The sequence below is a fragment of the Poecilia reticulata genome, linkage group LG3 (genome assembly GCF_000633615.1).
Source record: "Poecilia reticulata strain Guanapo linkage group LG3, Guppy_female_1.0+MT, whole genome shotgun sequence".
Taxonomy (NCBI): domain Eukaryota; kingdom Metazoa; phylum Chordata; class Actinopteri; order Cyprinodontiformes; family Poeciliidae; genus Poecilia; species Poecilia reticulata.
This window is the reverse complement of record NC_024333.1, coordinates 17,972,449-17,986,007: the sequence shown is the minus strand read 5'-3', so window position 1 is coordinate 17,986,007 and position 13,559 is coordinate 17,972,449. Positions and strand designations below refer to the sequence as shown.

General features: G+C 41.5%; 1 protein-coding gene across 7 annotated transcripts in view; it reads left to right on the top strand.

The window, feature by feature from the left end:
* Positions 1-9,269, top strand: part of sbf2 (SET binding factor 2) — a 118,151-nt gene extending 108,882 nt beyond the window's left edge. For all 7 annotated transcript variants that reach the window (XM_008405274.2, XM_017304015.1, XM_008405276.2 and 4 more), the window contains 9 exons: positions 1,097-1,282; positions 2,310-2,436; positions 3,704-3,831; positions 5,273-5,497; positions 5,579-5,686; positions 5,787-5,977; positions 6,522-6,609; positions 6,688-6,819; positions 8,021-9,269. In XM_008405274.2, the coding sequence (XP_008403496.1) occupies positions 1,097-1,282; positions 2,310-2,436; positions 3,704-3,831; positions 5,273-5,497; positions 5,579-5,686; positions 5,787-5,977; positions 6,522-6,609; positions 6,688-6,819; positions 8,021-8,119 (1,284 nt within the window). In that variant the 3' untranslated portion in view covers positions 8,120-9,269. The remainder of the gene's footprint in view (positions 1-1,096; positions 1,283-2,309; positions 2,437-3,703; positions 3,832-5,272; positions 5,498-5,578; positions 5,687-5,786; positions 5,978-6,521; positions 6,610-6,687; positions 6,820-8,020) is intronic.
* Positions 9,270-13,559: the final 4,290 nt, after the last annotated feature.

Sequence of the window (13,559 nt, the reverse complement as noted above, 5' to 3'; positions counted from 1 at the left end):
TAGTCCAGCGATGAAGGGTGATTTTTGATGGTTATCAGGACTTTGCCTGTCCATGCAAATTACAAAATACACTAATAACCTTGATATATTTCTGAATAGCAGTGTAGCATAAAGCATATATCATTTACAGATTGTTTTTGAAACGATCTTTGGCAACGGAGAGTAAAAATTTATGTGAAAAATTCAGTTACTTCATTGCTATGATATGTTCATTGTGCATTGCCATTTTATTGGGTTGTAACATCAAGAAAAGAGACATGACCACAATACTTTATGTGCTCAGCAAGAGATGTCAAAGTTCCATTCATTTCATTTTAATCATTTAGCGCAACATCAGCGTAAAAGAATGCTCTGATTTTCTTTTAAAATGCTCTCTCAGGATCAGAAGTCAGAACTGCATGTTGCATGGTGGTCAGTTCATTGTTTGCATGTGCAGTTTAGGGTTTTAGCAAAAATAGCTAGTAGCTAAAATACTAATTTGAAGTACGACCAAATTTTCTTTTTCTTGCGTCTTTAGAAATCGCCTACATGCAAAAAAAAAGATTAAAATATTTTTAAGTTGTGTTTTTTTTTCCTTCAGGGAGCTCCAAATCCAACATGTTGCATGAAATACAGAAGTTGACAAATCTAGCATAAAATTAAGAGCAACTTGTCTGTACTTCATTCAGCCTTCCTGTTTTCTGCTTATAGTTAAACTCTCTTTGCTCTCACGTCCTAAATATACCCCGTACATTTCCATGGTTCATTTTTATACGTTACCTTGTAGGAAACGGTTTCCTTTAATTGGCTTTTTATAACTGTGCCCAGTCTGACTTTATGTTTAACTGGCAGCTTTTAAGTTTTCTTTATTTTTTTCAGTAATGTGGTGTGTGTGTCAATCTGCCCTGGTAGCAACCAGATGCTGTCACTGATGGGAAAAGAAATAAGATTTGTAAATTTCCCGCTAGCCTTTCCTGAGTCAGGGTCAATTTGACTTTGCATTTCTAATGAGAACCTGAAACTGTATTATGCAGGTGTGAAGTTATTTACCTTGATAATGATCGATCTGATGAATGCTCTGATCTTTATTTTTTGTATCTGTTGTTTCTCTTCTCAGGTTGTTTCGTTGATCCAGCTGCTGAGCGATCCCTTCTATCGAACCCTGGAGGGTTTCCAGGTGCTCCTGGAGAAAGAGTGGCTCTCCTTCGGCCACAAATTCAGCCAGCGGAGCAATCTGAGTCCCAGCAGCCAGGGCAGCGGCTTCACTCCCATCTTCCTGCAGTTTCTGGACTGCGTGCACCAGGTGAGCTTCGCGCCTCTCTACTGCAGAACCTTTCCAGCATCTCGTCCTCCGCTACGTGCCTCTCCTCAGCTTTCCCTCCGTGACTCTTAACTTCATTCATGACTTGCTTGTGAGCTCATGAGATTCCTCAAAACTAAGTAGAGAAGTTGAGCTTTTCAGCTGTCATTAATTAGATGTTTGTGTAGCTAGGCACCTCTCAGAGCTGCATGTGTTACAGTTTATTGCACCTAAGCGTGTGCAGAGAGGCTGCTACCCAGATGCTCCGTAACCTCTGTGATCAGAGATGAGCTGTCTGTTCTTGTGTGTTTCAGTGTTCGCTTTTTGTTTAAAGCCGCATGTGGAAGATTGCAGTTTTGGGGATTGAAGAAAGGAAGAGGGGAGAACTTGGGTGTAGTTCAGGCATTGGGAGGGTGGGAGGGGGGGGGAGATTTAAGAATGAATCCCCCACAGCTGAGGACCAGAAAACTCTGTCCTCTCAGAAATGCAAAATTAGAAGAATGCTGTGGGTTTTTTTTGTGTGTGTGTCTCCTGAGGTCTCACAGACCCACTCCCATACACTTACATCAACGCATAGTTTCTGCATTTGTCTTTTGAAAGTGTAGGCTTGGCAAACGAGAGGGGTTGGCGGCATTTCTGGGGTCTGGAGAGTTATAAACAGGGGAAGGGAGAAGAGATTCGGACAAGAGCTGAAAATAGAAGTGCCTCATCTCCCAAACAGCTGTTGTTTTTGCCAGCAGACCCAGGTGGCCTCAAATATTCAGCGCTCTTGTCGGCCACCTCACCCTTCTGGATGGGAACAATAGAGCCACAGTCCAGTCTGGACTGTCTGCGGGTGGTGATATTACTGACCTCTGAGGGGACAGGAGACTCTCCTTCCTGTTTCTTGTTTGCACGCTGGAGAGATGTGAAGCCGATGCACAGAGGCATCCTCAGCTGTCCCACACATGGAGACACGCACAAGGACTTTCCCTCCCGGCCTCTAGCTGTCTTAATCTCTTCTTCTTCTTTTTTTTCAATGTCCTTGTAGATTCTGGACCAACATCCTATGGAGTTTGAGTTTAATCAGTATTATCTAAAGTTCCTGGCCTATCATCACAACTCCAACCGTTTCAAGAACTTCCTGTTGGACTCAGACTATGAGCGCTTGGAGCACGGTCAGTGTCATTAAAGTTTAAACCAGGGAAATGGGAAAATAATTTGTTATACTGAACTTTGTCACCCAGAAACAATCTGAGTGAGTTGAAAACATGAAAACAGTCTTGGACAGCCACAGGTGTCAACGTTACCGTCACAGCTTTGCAAAAGTATTCACACCCAATTAACATTTTCCCTTTTTTTCCCCAAGTTAAACCCTGAAACTTTAATGTATTTTATTGGGGTTTTATGTGATAGATCAACACAAATCAGTTCATCAATACACAGTGGAAGGATACAGAAATATGTTATCAGTGATAATCCTAAGAGAACATTAGTGAATAAACAAGGGAGGCACAGGAGAAAGGTTGGAGAGAAAGTTGTGGAAAAGCTGAATTAAGTCTTAAAACGATAGCACCTGTCATTATTTTCCTTTGGGAGGATGTGCCTTGGTAGGATGAGACCACTGTATATTGTTTTAGTTGACATGCAAAGTGCTAAGTGGAGCAGAAATCTAAAACAGCACATCGGCCTTAAACCACAGGGCTGCAACATTTTACAGCCTAAAGAGCCATTTCCGCTCTGAGGCCAGCCGAATAAAACTTTAGCGCTGCAAATGTCACAGGGCTTTTTGAAAAGGTCAGCTCATAAAGTTGTAAATAAAAATCTACTCTCGGAAATGTGTGGTCATTTTTAAAGAATCACAATTTTATTCCTATTTTTATGGCTTCGTATAAAGATAAACATAAAATTTAGCAACAAAATGAGGTTGGATCACTTTTCTGTGGGATGGAAAATGAAAATAAACCATTTCGATTCCTCATAATTTCCAACAAACAGATCTATAAACATATTACATAGTTTTGGAATGAAGCACATTCCTTCATTTCAACACGAGGGTAATGTATGAAAGCCTGTAAAATGCACCAAAGTTTGAGTTTGTAATTTGAAAAAATTCAAGTTGTAGAAATATTTTGATTAACAGAAAAGGTTGATTAGATGCACTGAATTTCAATGCACTATCAACTTTTTATCAGTCCCTTCTATAAACTTTAATAAGTTGTTTTTGTGTGTTTTTGTGGTATCACTGCTGGTTCTTTTGTTTATTTACGTGGTCGTAATAACTCCCACTTCAAAGGGCATTCTCATTTCTACAAACCAGCATACTGATTGCTTTCCTCCAACTTTTATGGCGACCTGTTTGTTATTTTGCGTCAGCTGAAACGATCTCCTGCAGATTCACGGGTTCGTGAATTCATCTGCTCCACCTGCTTCTGCTTTAAACAGGGTTGCTGTTTGAGGACAAAGTGGATAAACAGGGCCGCAGAGGGATCTGCATCTGGGACTGCATCAACAGGATGCACCGGAGGAGTCCCATCTTCTTCAACTACCTGTACAGCCCCTCGGAGACCGAAGTGAGTCTTTCTGCTTCCCGTCGCTGCAGAAACCAGCGATGGTAAAATTAAATGGGAAACATTTCAGCTTCAGCAACAGTCGCTGTTCCAGTTTAGTGAAATGAACCACGTGTGTCTAATTTAATTGACAGCATTAAGTTAAGTCAGTTGCTGCTCAGCAAACAATCAAATTGGAGCTGTTCGAAGTGCAATTAAGCAGCGAATAAAAGTCATTGCCACATTGTAAAATGCTTCGTTATTTTCCTGTTTTTTCGCGCAATTCAAAACTAAATTTAGCAAAGTTTTAAATGTGGCTCAGGACTTCTCGGTAAACCCAGCTGCTCGTTATTTTCATATTTACCGGTGTAAACCATGTGACTACATCGAAATGATTAGAAATATGTCGATGTCTGACAAAAGCCAGCCTGTGTGGCGATTCATTTATCACATACTCATCTTTGCAGCTGTTAAGGATTATTTTATGTTTACCCACAGGTAACTCCTCCTGATGGGACTGTAATCTCAGACCTGCTAGTTTCATCAAACTTAAAAAGAAACCGTAACTTTAAACAAAACTGATTAAGTGTGTCGTACTTTTGAGGATGAAACATGTCTTTCCTCGGTATTCTAGATTTTTCTGTCTAATCCCTTTTTACGCCGGTCTTCTTGTCAGCTTTCTCTTTATCTTCTTTGACGAACTTTTGGTAACTTCAGTTCAAAGCCTGATTTTTAATGGACCTCAGCAACACAAACAGCTGCTGTGTTGCAGCTGGCCGTGATTTACTGACACCAATCGGCTAAGAGTGCTTTAAATCAGCATTTTAATCAGATACTGGGGATTAGACCACATATTATTTTTGTGTTTGACTCTTGACGTAATTTCCCCTGTTGATCTCTTAGTATTTATCCACTGCATTAGTGTCTAAATATCACAGCTTTTAAGTCTTGAAATTATTTCTGGAGAAATATTTACCCTTTATTAAACAGAACTGAGCTTGAAGTGATAGAAAGTATTACGTTTTTCATAATTGGGAGGTTGGTGATTCTGATTAGAAGGATGATAGAAATAAAAGTCTACTTGGTTTACAGACCCCCCCAAAAGTAAAGGTTTGGTTTGGATTGTCCAAACAGGAATGTAGTGGGACGTCCTTATTTAATGTCCACTTTGAGTCACGGATTAATGGATTTTGGTCATTTTCAAATGTATCGATGCTGTAAGGCTTCATGTGTGCTATAATCTGAGCTTGTTCCAGCTCTCCTTAATAATCCAACTGAGGAAATCCTTCTGATTTTTCTTCACAGATTGTTAGATACATTTTTTCTGGGGAAAAAGTAAAATGGGTACATAAAAGAACCTTGGAGTGTGATTTAACACCCGTATGCAGATGACTCCCTGCTGAGCTTAAGCAGACAGTATCAGGTTGGACTCTATAGAGTAACACACACGGCTCTTGTTGTGCAGGTGATCCTGAAGCCGTTTGTCAGCATCCCCAGCCTGACTAAATGGGACTTCTTCACAGAGGAAACTCTGTCGACTGGACCATGCTACGACTGGAGGATGATGGCGGTGAGGTCAGAGAGCACGGAGGAGGCAGACGCCAACGCAAACAGCAAGAGGAGGATCGTGTGGCCGTGTTACAGCAGCGTGAGCAGTGCTCAGCCGGACGCCATCACCAAACTTCTCACTGTAAGCGTCTGTACCCGAAGGCTCAGGTTTCAGCTTTTAGGCTGCTTTCCTGACGCTTTGGCAATTTGTTTGGTTCTGCAGGACATCGAGAGGCTGGAGGGAGAGCTGAACCAGGGCCCTGAGAAATGGCAGACTACTCTGGAGAGAGTCCGTCTGAGCATCCTGGAAGATCTCAATCAGGAAGGAAACGTGCGTCTTTTTAGGAAGAGACGACTCGTCTTATTAGGCAAAACTACGAAACGATGTAACGTTTTCTAAAACTTGTACGTACGCGTGCGTTTCTCTGCAGCTCCGAAAGCAGTCGCTGTCCCTCTCAGGCCTCATTCCCACGTCCAGCCTGCAGGCCTTCCAGCGCCGCTCAATGCTGCACCTGCCAGACAGCGGCCCGGGCGACGACCACAGCACGGCCACGGCCAACGGGATCAACCGCCGCGCTGCGACGCTTTACAACCAGTTCACCCCCAAGAATGAGGAGAACAGGTGGGTCGTGAACTTCCTGAGCTCCGAGACTAACGAGAAGGAACACATCTGATTCACTGGCCGAGGGGCCAGTCCAGATTTGGAAGATGATTCAGCCCTTCGGTATGCTCCGTGTCATTTTTGTGAGAATTGTCTGTACTTTCGCTTAAAATCTGGGTGTGTGATTTTTACAATTACAGAGAGGTTAAAGTACAGTCTCTTGGCTCAGATGTTGGGATATTTTCTTCTGGACTGAACAAACAGTCATTAAAATCCACTTTATGTCCGTTTTTTTTTGCTGATGGTTTTTGCATCTGCTCCTCATTTTTCAAATTCCAAATGACGTTCTGACAGATGACTTTACAGAGATGAAGTGATTCAGAAACCTAACATCATCACTGCTGAAATGCTGTTCCTTATTTCTATTAATGGGGCTCAAAATGACTCCGATTTTTCCCCATTGTGCAAATGAAACAATGGAAAAGTGAAAAACAGAAAGTTGTTTACTCAGGGTTTGTTGTCCCAGGAATTAAAGACTGATGGTACAGCTCTCGTCCTTCTCCAGGTCTTATGAGGGGATCCTTTACAAACGCGGCGCTCTGCTGAAAGCCTGGAAACCTCGCTGGTTTGTGTTGGACGTCACCAAACACCAGGTGAGCGGGGCGGCTTCCTCGTTGCGCTGACGCTCCGACTGAACACGGAGCAGCAGGTTAATTCTGATGCCTCCACAGCTTAGATACTACGACACCGGCGAGGACACGAACTGCCGGGGCCACATCGATCTGGGCGACGTGGAATATGTGACGCCGGCCGCGCCCACCATAGGAGCCCCCAAACACATCAACGAGAAGGCGTTCTTTGACGTGAGTACACGTCGATGTTTGGAAACGACTCGAAACGTTTTGATTTAACGTTTGGACACAGTCTAGTTTTAATCTCGTTGATTTGTGATGAAGTGGAAGAATTTTGATGTAGTTTTCTTCCTTCTTATGCAATGCACAAATACCACTTGTAATGAAACAGCCCACAGCATGATGCAACCACCACCATGCCGGATGGTAGCTTCTAAAAGGATCAACTGGACAATGAAAAATTGTCAAATGATGATATTGTTGTTTTTGAGACCATTTTCAAGTAGTTTATTGATAATGGCATAAAAATGCAAATGTGCCTTCTGAACTACTAGTAAACCTTAATTTTGCACAGAACACTCCACAATGGAAGTGGAAAATATTTTAAATGTGCAAAATAAATTGATCACGCAACTAATTGGTTAATTCATTAGGTGCTTATTGCGACGGGCTTAAATCTGACAGTAATGTGTCGGATCGTAAACAGTTCCTTGAACTCAAGCATCGCTGAGCCTAAATGCCAACGTCAATTTATTTACTTCTGAATTTTATCTTGGATCTAGGAACATCTAAGGAGCTGGTTGGTTGAACTAAGCGCTCCTACTGGATTATATGTTCAGAAAATCACAGAGATATCATATGATGAGGCTAAGCCTTTTAAATTTTTAAACATAAGAAATAAAATCTTAAAGTCCATCCTAAAACAAAGAGGAAGCCAGAGCCGGCTGCTGCATTTTGGATGGTTTGTAGGTGATTAAGAGACGAATTATCGAACCCTTTTCTTACGGTCTTTGGTTGGGAGATATGACTTCACATTGTCAATTTGTCTCATCCTAAAATATTTAAATCTTTGGCTTTTCTGTTCATTAAAAACAGCAGAAAAGAGCGTTGAATCATTCTGCTCGGCAGGACGTCAGCTGAGGGAACACAAGCGAATACTTCACATTTTAGGTTTGACTCATCTAGACTGAAAAGAGGCTTTTTACTCTCACTGCTGCACTAATGTGATCAGAAAGGGAACATGCCTCTTAGGCAGACTCTCTACTTCACAGAACTTCACTTCATAGAGAACATTTGGATCGCTTAGTAATCATGTAACTTCATCATCTGCTTGTGTTTATCTTGTTTTGGATCTATGTGATAAAGAAGAATCGGGACGTGGAAGTGTTTTTCCATGGATAAATGTGTTAATTTTATACATTTTGAACTTTAGCTGAAAACCAACAAGAGAGTCTACAACTTCTGTGCTTCCGACGCGCCCAGCGCTCAGGTGTGGATGGACAAGATCCAGAGCTGCGTATCCGACGCCTGAACGCCGAGCTTTAAATGACATATCGCCCTCGTCAGGGGAGGAGTCGTGTGGCTGAGAGCAGCTCGCTTCGGCAGCCAAGTGTCTTTAGTTTAAGGGGACCACAGCGAATAAAGTGCCTGACGGTGGAGGATCAACTTCCTGCTTCTCCCCCTGCAGCCGCCCGGCCGCCATCACCCTGCAGGTGGAGCGCATCGGCCTCAGCTCTCCGCTCCCTCTGATCGGGGAGCAAAGCAAACATAAGCTGACGTTTTTAGAGACTGTGCTACCAAGGAAATGTTAAAAATTTTTTTTAAATATATCATAGCTATATCACTGGCCATTAAAACTGTGGGTTCAATTTTAAATTTAGAGGCATATAGAAAGTAGCTCGTAAAAGATTTTCTATCAAATATTTTACTACAAGGAAAAAGGTTATCGCTGCTTAAAGTATAAACCGCCAAAAACTCAAGATTTTAATGCACAACTTTAAAAAAAAAAGCAATTTGTTTGCACTTAGCTCTAAAGCAATGCACTCTTTATTAAATGTTGACTTTCTAACAGATGCAAACAGCCAGGCTTCAGGCATTATTTACAGTGTACATGTGATCGTGATGGATTAAAATGAAAAGAATTTGCACAGGGGTATCAAAAGGTGTTTTTTTATATATATATTTAAGTACATGATGTTTTGCTATTCTGTTGAATGTTTTAACTTCTCACTTAACTTTGACGTCTCATGCAATGTAAATTATTTTTTATTCAATGTCTTACAGTGCAAGTGTCATTTATTTTTCTGTAAATACTTTTATCACATTTTATTTTATGTCCTGTCTTCTCTGAGCAGGATTTACTTTTCTAAATTTAATTCTGACGTGTTTGTTCTTTTTGTGTCTTTACTGATGAAACTCCCCTGAATGTTCCCTACTTGTGGTGAAATGTTGTGAATGACCCTATGTTATTGCTGACATTCTCCAGGCAGGCTCTGTCTCTCCTAAGGGCTTTTTAATCAATCTTTTGTGCAGTTTTCTGATCATCTGCCCTATGTCTTTACAAGAACAAGCACATGAAGCAATTCAAAGATGTCAGAGGTGGGTTTTTTTCTTTCTTCTTCTTTGTACCATGTTTTGTGACACGTAAGTTTTTGCAAATAAATCGAACATACTTGAGCCTTTTTCAGTATTTAGAGTGCTTCTTCCCTTTAACTGCGAATCAAGATGCTCCAACAGTCGGTCAAAGCAGGTAATGAAGGGTCTTATAGAAGATGTGAATCTGATGTCGGCTTCAGTGTTATTAGCGAACAGCCATGTTTTCTCTGCTCACTTTCCACAGCGCATAAGGCTTTCCCTTCATTATTGACTGGATAGCCAAGCAAGAGATAGAAGTGTTGTTTGGGATGCAAATGAAAGTATTTTGTTTTTTTGGTCGTCCTTGGCGGGCAGCCATGTTGCCCTTTTGTTAAAAAAAAAAAAAAAACTAAGATTAACGGTAGAATTTGGGTCTTGTTTGGGCCTCCTGAGCCTAGAAGACTTGTGATGGGTTTCTACACTTGCCTACAGAATTTTAAACTTTTGGTTTTGTTTTATTCCATTTTGTAACATTTCTGAAGCAATTTCTAAATTTCTTCAGTTACGCTGACGGCGTATCGTCCACGCTGGAATTTTGGGGGGTTTCCATGTCTCAATGCTCACTGCCAATATTGTGAAAGGTGGTCGGTAAGAAAATAAGTTTGTGTATAGCTCATTTAACTCATGGTAATTGGAAGTGAGATACAAAAACAACTAGAACATTTCTGAAGAAATTAAACGGGGGAACCCAGCGTTTTGATGCTAAAAATGAGCATCAATGCTAAGTTTAGCTAAAATATGAATAGCATGTGGAGAATCACAAGCATATTGACTAAGATGAACTTACTCCACTCAGTATGTTAAAACTAGTGTATAAGCTAAAATTAGCCGAAATGCTAATGTTACCCTAAATGCTGCGAGGGACATACGGGGTATAACTAGCATGTTGTGTTACATTGACTTCCTCCATTCAGTGTGCTAAACATGGCTAATAAATAAGAAAATTTGCTAAATGCTTATTTTAGAGAGAAGGCTAATAATTCAGGCCTTTTTTTTAATTTCAGTAAGCTTCGTTTTAAAGGGCCACACTATAAGCATGTTGGGTTAAACCAGTAATATCAGTCACATTCTACTCAGCCCTCCTCTGTCAGTGGTCCACCATCACTGTAGCTCACTGTAACTTCATATGATTTTTGGTTTCTCTGCTTTATAAAATAGTAATTATCTGCTAAATAAGAGCTGTACCTACAGTCCTACATGTAGAAATTGTTTCCTCCCAGAGCGTCTGATGTGACTTCAGTGAGTCATATGATACACGAGGAAAACTTCCACTATTTCTAGTTGCCAAGTTTTTTCTCTGACCTCTTAGAAACAATTCAAATTTAATAAAGATGTTCTCTTAATGAAAGGTAACCAAACACCAAGTTGTTATTTCTGTTATGAATACAGGTGCCTCCCCTTGCCAGAGGTGGATGTGGTTAAGGGCCTGAGCTCATGGCGTTTGGCGCCTGGTTGGCGGATCAGAGCAGCTCTCCTTCAAGGTTTCACTCGGAGGAGGAAGCTGAGGTCAGAGGGAGATCGGGTGTTTTTTTTGTTTTTTTTCTGGAGGGATGTGGTGGGTGTTTTGTCCCACAGTACAATCGAACAGCTGCCATGTAGCGGCAGCAGGTGCAAAGCTTCATCAGCCTAACATCTGGGCAGACCTTTTGGCAGCTCCCTCCATTTTTTAGATGCTTCCTTTAGGCACGGAGATCAGGCCCACAAACTGAGGGATGCAGCGGATGTTGTCCTGCAGGATTGCGTGGAATGGCATGATTGGAATTATTTTCTCTTCGAGTTGGAATTGGTGGTTTCCCAAGAGTCATTTCATCCAATTATTGATTCTCCATAGCTGCACTAGCCTGACTGGATCAAACCACACTGATTTAGATTAGCTGTATGAAAGTAGGACAAGATGAAAGAAATTTCTTGGTTACATAACCAATGACGTGAGTTTAGGTACATTACAGCTCCTGCAACTGATTTCTCCTCTGATGACAAATTACTGGTGAAAGCCTCCATCATCCCAAAGGTCAGCAGTGTTTTAGCATGCATATCTGTAATGGTAATCTTGTGTAACTTGGCCGCATTTTTTATTTTTATTTTTTCCTCAAGGTTCAGTGATTTGCCTGAGTTGGCTGGAAGCGTGCCGCTCTCAAATAAAAGAAGACAAATCAAAAGCAGTCTATAAATTCAGGCCTGCACGTATCTGCTTGTTTTGGATCCAACACTCTTTCAGCGCAGTCACAGCTGTGCAGTTGGATAAAACAACTTGAAAAATAAGCTGACTGGCCTTTCCGCGGACCCCCAAAAATACCCCGCTGACACGTAATATTGATTTATTTCTTTGGTCCTCTTAGTCCTATTATCCTTGTAACCCTGTGGCTGCAGTGAATGCTTGATGTGTTCTCATTTCCTTTGGGCGTCAGCAATATGGGCAATAGGATTGAAAGCTGCTGGGGGATTTGCCTCTGCGGGGCACCTGCTCTGACCCTAAAAGCTAATCGGACGTCATTTTACTCCCATTGCAGAAATCGGAATGATGTCAGCTTGCCAGCACATGGGGGTCTACTCAATGCACGCTTCGGCCGATGAGCCGCTCATCCGTGCACAAGAAAAGTTCAATTAACCATTCAATTTGCACTAAAGGGGGTTAAAAAATGAAGATTTCCAAAGCAGCTTGACATTTTTTCTTTTTTTCCTCCAAAAGTCCAGCACTGTGAGGAGCCATCTGCAAGACATTTCTTCACACTATCCCATAAAAATTTTTCCAGTTTGGACCAGGATGTTTTGGATGGAAACCAGATGAATTGGTCATGGGCATTAGGGCTACTTTTCGTACACATGGGGTAAGGATGAGACAGTTAGAGATATTCTTAAACCTGGAATGTGGAAGGCTTGTGCAATTTAGCTACGGAGATCAGAGACTCCCGATTCTGAGAATAGTTTTTTAAATAAAACAAACAACAAAAAAAAAGGTTGCCATTTCTCAGATTCTGAGATATAAATACCTCCTCAAGAAGATATGTGAACAGTAAATCTGTTTAGAAAAAAAACAACACACAGCAGGATAGTTCTTGAAAAACACTGCAATAAAAACAATTTCAACAAAAACAGGCATTTTTTTTTGTTCTTGTTGTCGCTCTGTAAATCAAGCAAACAAGGAGAACCATAAAATCTTTCCATCATGGTGAATCTCAGCAGCATGAGCTCAGACACTTGGGCAATCTGTCTCTGTATCTGATCTTATCTGTGCGCTGCCGGTGTATAGATGCGTGCATGGTGTCAGGTCAGTGGTGTGAATGCAGGTTCTTATCTCGTCTCCTGCTCCGTCGGTTCTGAACTCGACGTGAACTCTCTTTCATTTCTAAGCCGTCTTTCGAAGAAGAAGTTGAAGCAGAAACAAGAACAACAGGCTGACGTTGGCGCTGCACTGACTGAAGAAGCTCATTGTGCAGCCTGGCAGACACGAGTCAAACCCAGTGCCCCAGCTGTGACAGCTTCACCCAGGTACAATGCTCCTGTAACCAAACCACGACGGCGCGGAGGACAAAACTTGAGACGTGCGTGAGGCAAACAAGAGGCCCTTTGTTACCTCAAAGTGATTTGTTTTGACACCAGCATCTTACTGCTGCACGTCGCGTGCATTAGGGGAAATTAATCTCGCCGTGCGATTACTGGAACAATAAGCCAGATTATACAGAATCTACCAAACTGCCGTGACGCTTTGTCTCGCTGATATCAGTTTTAACATCGGGTGTTATCGGGTTCCCCTCTGAAGGTTTTGATCCACCTGAGTGAGTGGAAGTGGTTTAAAGTGAGGTAATGCAGCCTCTCCTTCAGCAGGTTGTGTCAGCTCCTGTATCGGTTTGTCTCATGGGATTAGGCCATAGTCTACATCGGCGCCTTTTAGAAATCTGAACCGAGACGATGACAGAAGGTGCTCAGAGCTTTCAGATGTTGATGCATCTTGTTCCAGAATCGAATTCAACATGCATTTCCCCACCTACAACTCTGAGATACTTCGGCCGTCTTTAGCAGTAGCTTTTAGTATGCAGCTCAGAAGAAGGACATCTTTTAGTCCTCTAGGAGGACAAAACTGAGAGAGATGCCAAATTTTCTGGATGATTTTGAACTAGACCGGAGCATAGGTATTAGAATATGTTTAAAAACACTTGAAAATGTCAAGTTTAATTTGCTGAAACTTACATTTAGTTGAATCTAATGTGCTCATGGATCACTGTGTACTTTGCATACACTCCAAACATATTTTGCAGGGATAATAAATCATTTTATTTATTTTACTTTTCATCAAGTTAGAAACCTTAAACTTTAATATTTTTAAATATGAGTCAAGA